Source organism: Terrapene carolina, unplaced genomic scaffold, assembly GCF_002925995.2.
Source record: "Terrapene carolina triunguis isolate 2854851 unplaced genomic scaffold, T_m_triunguis-2.0 Scaffold502, whole genome shotgun sequence".
Taxonomy (NCBI): domain Eukaryota; kingdom Metazoa; phylum Chordata; order Testudines; family Emydidae; genus Terrapene; species Terrapene triunguis.
This window is the reverse complement of record NW_020664853.1, coordinates 62,009-70,564: the sequence shown is the minus strand read 5'-3', so window position 1 is coordinate 70,564 and position 8,556 is coordinate 62,009. Positions and strand designations below refer to the sequence as shown.

General features: G+C 50.9%; 1 protein-coding gene across 1 annotated transcript in view; it reads right to left on the bottom strand.

Moving 5' to 3' along the window:
• Positions 1-1,013: 1,013 nt before the first annotated feature.
• Positions 1,014-8,556, bottom strand: part of LOC112109922 (E3 ubiquitin-protein ligase TRIM39-like) — a 14,257-nt gene continuing 6,714 nt past the window's right edge. Inside the window, exons 2-6 of the mRNA XM_029913170.1 lie at positions 7,858-7,953; positions 5,839-6,069; positions 4,180-4,202; positions 3,354-3,466; positions 1,014-1,766 (exon numbers count right to left, since the gene is read on the bottom strand). Coding sequence (XP_029769030.1) covers positions 1,249-1,766; positions 3,354-3,466; positions 4,180-4,202; positions 5,839-6,069; positions 7,858-7,953 — 981 coding nt within the window. The 3' untranslated portion in view covers positions 1,014-1,248. The remainder of the gene's footprint in view (positions 1,767-3,353; positions 3,467-4,179; positions 4,203-5,838; positions 6,070-7,857; positions 7,954-8,556) is intronic.

The following is an 8,556-nucleotide window of genomic DNA, read 5'->3' as shown; positions in this document are numbered from 1 at the left end:
GCAGCAGGCAAGACACTGGTCTGCAGAGGGCACTCCATAGGCTGGAAAAAAGATAATTCCTAGACGACCAGCAGGAGGCGCCGCACCGGTGAGTCTCAACCTCGCTACACAGGGATTGAGGGCAGGCACTGTCTTTGTGTTCTGTTTGCACACTGTCTAGCACAAGCTGTGACTGAGGTCCCTAGCTACTATGACAATATGAATAAAGATTTATACAGTAAAAGCTTTGTTATCTGGCATGTTGGGGGAATGGAGGTGCCAGTTAGTCAAAAATTCCAATTAACTGTTATACCTACCAATGGAATACCAATTTTCAAAGAGTAAGAATACAATAAAATGAATACAGTATAAAATAGTAGACAGGTACTCAGCAATACTGGTACTCAGCAGTACTCAGTCGTAGTATTGCACGGCAGATTGGCTGGTTTCTTGAAGCACTTAGGTGTATACAGGGAAAGTTTTCTATATAGTAGGTTATCTTATGACACTGCATGTCACTATAGGCAGCGCATGGTGTACACCCAGATCACTAAAGCTATACTGAACATTATTTAGTCTTTCTTCGATGATTCAGAAGGCACTTCAGGATCTTGCAGTGCCTCCGGGTCAGCATTATCAATACCAATTATTGTACAGTAGATGTAGAAGGTGTAAGAGATTGGGCTGAATCTATACTGACCCTATAACACATCCTGGAAGCTGCTTTTTTTGAATAAATCCCTGATATTAGTTTGTTTACTTGTCTTCTGCCTCTTTTGCATAAAAGCAGAGTGCAGAATGTGCAATTGCATAACCTCCTGGGCCGTATACTAGTCCCGGTTACTAGACTGAAGATTTGTATTGGGAGAGATCAGAAATGCCAGTTAATAGAGCTTTCCGGTTCATAAAGTGCCGGATAACACAGCTTTTACTACACTATTAATGAATAATCTTTCTCACATAGCCTGCCTTGAACCCAGTAGGCATGGCAGGGAAAAGAGAGCACCACCCCAGTTTATAAAAGAGTTTATTTCTGTCGTTTTTACCCAGTGCAACAGACAAGAGCTCCTTTTGTGATATACTAAATCATACTTCAACCCCCACCCCGTCTCATTCTCTGCAGAAACGTACAGCCCTCTGGAATCATAGAGAACAGGGACCAACAGGCCGGTCAGAGTCATTCTCACATCTAGTCAGATCGCTCCCATCTCGAGGTTGCTTTGGCAGGCCAGAAATGCACTTCAGATGGGGGCTGTCCCGCCCTGCACCTCAGGGACACAGTTGGAGCTGCATGTCCTCCCCACAGAGATGGAACCAAGGGCAGACTCTCTCCCCGCCGAAGGAGGCCGGCGGGAAAGTGAAGATGGGTTTCTCGTTGTCCGCGTCGAAGAAAGACACCCGCCCCACTTCGTAGTCCAGCAAAACCCCAATCCTCCTGGGGTCCCAGCTCAGATAGAGGGTGGTCAGAGGGGAGGTCGGGGCCCAGTATTCACCCACGCACTGGCACAAAACCCAGATTCCCGCCTCATGGCTATGGCTGATCTCTTCCTTCCTCCTCACAGACTCTCTGGCCACCCCCATGGCCCAGTATCCCCCATCCCCCACATCTACCTCCCAGTAGTGTCTCCCCGAGGTGAATCCCTCACAGCCCAGCACACAGGGCTCAGCGTCAAATCTTTTGGGATTGTCAGGCACTCGCCGCCGCGTGTCTCCCCATCTCACGCTTCTCCGATCCTCAGACACCGTGAGTTCAGGATGAGCTGTATCTGGATCCAGAGTCACATTCACTGGGGGGGGAGAGAATCAGAGGGTTAGAGGCAGAGCTCAGCTTTAGTGGACATTGGGACCATTTCTCACACTCCCCAGCAGCCCCATCCTCGCTAGGACACTCCCCGATTTCCTGCCTCGCTGTCCTGGGTCCCAGGCAGCTGCCTCTGTGCTGGGGTTGAGCTGGGATTTCACTGCAGCCCCCTCTTGCCAGAATCTAGAAGGGTGCTGTTATGGCTGCCCCCTGCCTTCTCCCCCACTCCCATCATCAGGGACGAAGCAGGGGAGGATGCCCGGATGGAGGCATCAGCTTTAGTTGCAGTTTGGGAACCCACCTCACCCCCCCGGGCAAGGAAAGAGAAGGGGGCAGTACACAGACAAGAAATCTGGCAGTGGGAGGAGCCAGAGGCACCAGCTGGAGAGACCCCTCCCCACCCAGCCATGGGGAGAGGGTAAACCCCCACCACATCCAGCCGATCCCCGGCGACATGCCTGGCTCCCACACAGCAGCGCCCTCTGCTTACAGGGCTCCACAAGAGTCACCCCAACCGCCTCTGCCTTATTTTTAACGGGGGAGCTGCTATTTCTCTTCATTCACAACTATTTCTTAAACCCGCCCCCCATTCCCCCCACCGACAATGCAAACAGATCTTCTGCCACCACATACACATATTCTGCAATATGGACAATATGAACCTGTTCCTAGAGCAAGCTATTCCTGGGCCTTAGAGAGGCAGCACCTGGGGACACAGGCGCCAACTTTATCATATCCCAGGGGGTGCTCGACCCCTGCTCCGCCCCAGGCCCCGCCCCCACTCCACTCCTTCCCCCAAGGCCCCACCCCTTCCCACTCCATTCCACCCCCTCCCGCAAGTGCCCCTGCCCTCGCTCCTCACCCCCCCCCCCAGCGCCTCCTGCACGCTGCTGAACAGCTGATTGCGGTGGGCGGGAGGCACTGGGGGAAGGGGGAGGAGCTGATTGGCAGGGCCCACTGGTAGGCGGGAGGCACTGGTGGGGAGGGGGAGGAGCTGATTGTGGGGGCGCTGCTGGTGGGTGCTGAGCACGCACTATTTTTTCCCTGTAGCCCTGGAGCACCCACGGAGTCGGCACCTATGCCTGGGGAGATTCCCCCCTCACCCCTAAGAACAGGGCACAGAGGCCTCCGAATCGGGGGAAAGGAGAGAGGGGGAGAACTGTGGTTTAATTACGGGAAAGATGCAGAGGTACCCAGAGGGAGAGGAAAAACCCTTGGGTTGGTCACTCTGTTTGAGGTGAATTGCACCTAGAGAAAATTTCTACGAAAGCCAGATTGAAATTAAACAGAATCAAGAACACAACATGGGCCCTCGGCGTCAACAATAGAGTTTAAGTCCTCCAAAAGACTTTACATCCCTCAATAATTAGCATAAGCAGGTTCTTGACCAAGGAATCACATTCATGTCATTCCTGCTAAGTCATAAGGATAATTCCCCAGAATCTTCACTTGATTCAGATATTGGACCAGCTGCCTGTCCTCTTTGGGTGTTTGGTTTTACCTTATCAGCTGATCAGGCAGAGCCCGCCCCCTCTCACATTCAGAGTTACAGCTCCATTTCCTGCCTCAGTACCTTTGGATTCCTTCAGCGTCTTCCTGACACTGTTCCCCTGAGAGAATTCACTGAGGAACTCCTCCAGCTCAAGAGGAATCTCCACCTGCTGCTGGGACTTCCCCTTCTTGCACCTAGAAAGACAGATTGCAGTTAACCGGTGGAACTCTTTGCCAGAGGATGTTGTGAAGGCCAAGACTATAACAGGGTTCAAAAAAGAACTAGATAAATTCATGGAGGATAGGTCCATCAATGGCTAGTAGCCAGGATGGGCAGGGACGGTGCCCCTAGCCTCTGTTTGCCAGAAGCTGGGAATGGATCACTTGATGATTACCTGTTCTGTTCATTCCCTCTGAAGCACCTGGCACTGGCCACTGTCGGAAGACAGATACTAGGCTAGATGAACCTTTGGTCTGACCCAGTATGGCCGTTCTTATGTTCTAATTCATTGTTTTATAACATATAATGTATCACATCACCTGTCAGTACGAATTTCGGATAGTGAAGACTGCTGGATTGAGGGGTCAGGTGACTGAATTGCTCTGTGGATCCCAGCCTCAGAACACTGTCAGTCAAGGCACCAGTTTCCCCCACAGGTCCAGTTAACATGCTTTAGTTGCGACGTGAAGAAAGACCAGCTCCAGGGAGGGGAAAGGAGTTATTTTCAGGTGAATAATCCAGCCTTTAGGATGATTAATCACAGGGCCTTAAATAAAGGGCACCAAGCCCAGGATTTTGTTCGGCCGAGGAAGGCTGGGATCTGAATTTTAATCCTCCCCCATGCATTTGGCTGGAACCCTTCCCAGCACGGTGAAGCCCGAGGGAGGAGTGAGAAGGCAACACATACCTGCTCAAGGTGCTTCTGACATCCTGGAGGGGAGGGGGGAAGAGAGAGGGAGAAAGAGAGAGAGATTCAGTCCCACAGTGCTAATAATGAAAACTGACACTACATAAATCTCTGTACCTGGTTACACTTTTTCATAGATTCCTAGGTCTGAAGGGACCATCGTGATCATCTTGTCTGACCTCCTGCACGTTGCAGGCCACAGACCCTCACCACCCACTCCTAATACACCCCTAACCTCTGGCTGAGGTACTGACGTCCTCAAATCATGGTTTAAAGACTCCAAGTTACAGAGAATCCACCACTGACACTAGTTTAAACCTGCAAGTGACCCATGCCCCATGCTGCAGAGGAAGGCAAAAAAACCCCAGGGTCTCTGCCAATCTGATACGGGGAAAAATTCCTTTCTGATCCCAAATCTGGCGATCAGTTAGACCGTGAGCATGTGGGCGAGACCCACCAGCCAGACACTTGGGAAAGAATTCGCTGTAGTAGCTCAGAGCCCTCCCAATCTACTGTCCCATCACCAGCCTATGTTAAATAGCATAGGGCCAGAACCGATCTTTGAGGGACCCCACTAGAAACATATGTGTTCAGTGACGATTCCCTGTCTACAATTACACTGAGACCTGTCAGTTAGCCAGCTTTAAGTCCATATCGTGTGTGCCAGGTTAATTTTATGTTGCTCTAGTTTTTTTAATCAAAAAGTGAAAATGAACAGTGTAACCTCAGGTGTATTTACTGCACCTTCACTAAATCTACCCCTTCTTGTCACTGTCCCTTTGAAGCACAAAGCAGTGAATGTAAACTAATAATGAATAAATACACTCTGGACCATGATTAAAGGGGGTAGGCCTTTAGCCACAGTGCAGACCTCTTGACGGGTTAGCACAGCGGTTCTCAAACTTTAGCAACCCGAGGACCCCCATTTTGATTTAAACATTTTCGTGGACCCCCAAGCCTCCCCATCCTCGCTCAGTCCCAGGCCCCACCCTACTCCACCCCTTCCCCCTTCCCCCAAGACCCCACCCCACCCCTCCTCTTCCCCACCTCTTTCCACCCCCTCCCCCGAGCACGCTGCATCCCCACTCCTCCCTCTCCCTCCCAGCAGGAAGTGCTGGGAGGGAGGGGGAGGAGTTGAGGGAAGGAGCGGGAGGAGTTGATCAGTGAGACCGCGGACCCCAGTTTGAGAAACACTGGGTTAGCACAACTGCCTTGAAGCATTGACCCAAGACCCTTTCTTGGCCCAAACAAAGCAGGAGAAGAAGGCCGGCCTTGTGATGAAGGCACAGGAATGGGGTTCAAGAGACCCAGAGTCAGTTCTTGACATCGTCAGAGACTTTGGCCCTGTGTCTTTAGGGAAATCACTTAGTCTCTCTGGCCTCAGTTCCTCATCCATGAAATGGGGATGATAGAACATACCTACTATAGACCCTGATGAGTAGATCTTCATTAATATTTGTGAGGTGCCCAGACATTGGACCAAAAGAGGTCTGATCACCAACTTCATAGAGTTTATTTATTTCGATTGGAAAGATCCATAATTATACGCCTCTCCCGCCACCCTGACAAATCACAGCACGAAAACGAACTACAATCAAGATTGATACAAAGCAATAGAAAACCCCATCTCCATTTCGCTGCAGAGATTGGAGTTCTCACCTGTGGAAATTCATTCGCTGCCTGCTGGCACTTCCGCTCCATCTCATTGATCTGCTCACTGAGCCGGGAAATCTCCTCAGAGAGTTTGGTGACATTTTCATTCTGTATCCTCACAATCGTCTTGTCCAGCTCTTGTAGCCGGACCAGCAGGAGTCGCTCTTTTTCCTCCAGCGTCTGGTGCAGTTGTTGAAATAGAGACACAATCTTCTGCCTCTCGGCTTGTGTCTGTTTCTGTAACAAACAGGGGAAAGGGAAGTTCAGGGACCCAGGGTGGATAAGAGTAATAATTAAAAAAACAAAACAAACCCAGATTTTATTTCAACTATTTGTTTTTTAATTTGGTGCTGCTAGAGCTTTACTTTCTTCCCATGTTGTCCAGTTAAATTGCTCAAGCGGAGGTTTGTTCAGTTTCCTAGTTGTTGAGCAAATTTCAGATTGTACAGAGATGTTTTCTTGGAAGAGGTTTTATAAGGAAAACGTTCGTCTGGGCTCAAAAAGGCAAGTCCAGGGTCTTATTAGCAGGGACATGAGGACAGTCAAGTGACATTTGATAAAGCAGAGGGGAGACTTTAGACATCAATACATCTAAAAATGCAGCACTTGAGATACTGAGAAATAAAAATGCTCTGCCTGCTACTCTCCCCAGGGTTCCTAGAGCCTCACACTTGGCCCTGGTGGCTCTGACTGGTGCAGCCTCATATCTGACCTGATCCGTCTGTCCCCGGATAAAAGGGGGCCTTCACATCTGAGTCCTTTCCAGTAGCAGGAAGGGCAGGACTCACAGTGACCTTGGCAGAGGCTTGGTGAGAGCGGGCAGGGGAGGGGGAGAAAATAATTCAGAAGTTCTGAGGAAAACTCTGATCTTCTGACACCCCCAGAGCCAGCCATGTGCAAATGGGAACACTGGGACCCTGACTGAGACAGGTCCCAGCAGGGTGCATAAGGGGCATGTGATGGAGGAGAAAAATGGGCCTCTCTCTTATGTGTGGGACTGGCCACACTTGCAGACCTCCCAGGACAGCTCCGGGCTAGTCGCCCTAGTGACAAGGGAAGAAGGAAGCAGGACCAGGGCCCTATGCCTGCACTGTCCAGTGGCCACAGCCCCTCTCCTGGGTCTGGCCCAGCCTCAATGCAGGGCAGGGAGTCACTGCCACAATCCAGCCCACGGAAAGGGACATACAAAGACACAGATCTGGCCACCGTGCCAGGGGCCTTCCACCCCCCTCACAGAGCAGGGTCCACAATTCACCACACCATGCCAGGCCCCCTTTCCCCACCCAGCAGAGTCCCCAATTCATCCCACCATACCAGGGGCCCCAATTCACCTCCTCATGCCAGGGACCCTTTCCCCACCCCACACAGAGCAGGACCCCCCAATTAGGGGAGCTATGTCTCTCTCCTCCCTCTGGCGTCCCCTGCAGACTAAGTACCCGCCCCATGGCTCCCTCTACCAGGGACAGCAATTATTCCTTTTGTAATTCAGGGTGTGAACAGTTACCCTCTATTGGGAAGATGAGCGGGGCTATTGTTATACTGCAATGTGTTAACAAGGGCCATCCACAGATGTGGGTGGCTCCCATTTTACCCTCTCTTTGAATGTCCCAGTTGTCCCCCAAATCTATAGGGCTCTGGCTGTTGAGACCTAGAGCATCCCCTGAAATTTTGGCATGGATCAGATGCAGTGTTCAGAAGTTACCACCTTACACACAGGCAGCCAAGCTCCCATCAACAATTACCTCCCCTGTTCACAGAGTAAAAAGCAACAGAGGGTCCTGTGGCACCTTTAAGACTCACAGAAGTATTGGGAGCATAAGCTTTCGTGGGTAAGAACCTCACTTCTTCAGATGCTTATGCTCCCAATACTTCTGTGAGTCTTAAAGGTGCCACAGGACCCTCTGTTGCTTTTTACAGATTCAGACTAACACGGCTACCCCTCTGATGTTCACAGAGTGAAACTCCCCCGGACACACAGCCCCCCAAATCCATGTCCCTGCTTGCGTAACAACAACAGGCACCTACCAGATGCTCCTGGCATCTCCCCTTTTCAGTCTCTTTAAATCCCAGCAGCTTTGCCCTCTCTTTCTTCAGGGTCTGCAGGCGGGTCTGGATTTGTTCCTGGTTTGAGTGGATTGAAGTATTTTAGTGTGTGAGGTTTTCTTTGCCTTGGGGGGTTTAGTCTACACAAAGTCCTGTGTCTGAAGGACTGTGTGACTCTTACTCTTTGTCCCCTGAAATAACAGTGCTATTAAAACAAATAAAAAGAGGCACGAACTCTCTAGCCCTAGCCAGAGCTTCCTTACCTTGTAATCCAAGCCAGCCTCCTCTATGGGAACCACCGTGTGAGCTCTGTGAGCCTGGGACTCTCTGCAAACCACACAGATGGGGGGTTGATCCTCTTCACCGAACAGTTTCAGAGCCTCCTGGTGTTTCTCACACCTTCCCAAGCCTTTGGCTGCCTGGAAACTCAGCCCTTTGGCTATTTCGATAACTCTCGCCAGCTCCCTGTTGGGCCTGAAGTTTCTTTTCCGGGCAGTTTTTCTGCACTGGGGGCAGGAGAAGTTTCTAACCGATCCCTCCCAGCACTGGCTGATGCAGGCTCGGCAGAAATTGTGTCCGCATTGTATCGACACCGGGTCCTGAAAGTACTCCAGACAGATGGAGCAAGCCAGCTCTCTTTGCAGGGTCTCTACCCCAGAGCTCTCTGTGGCCATGGCCAGG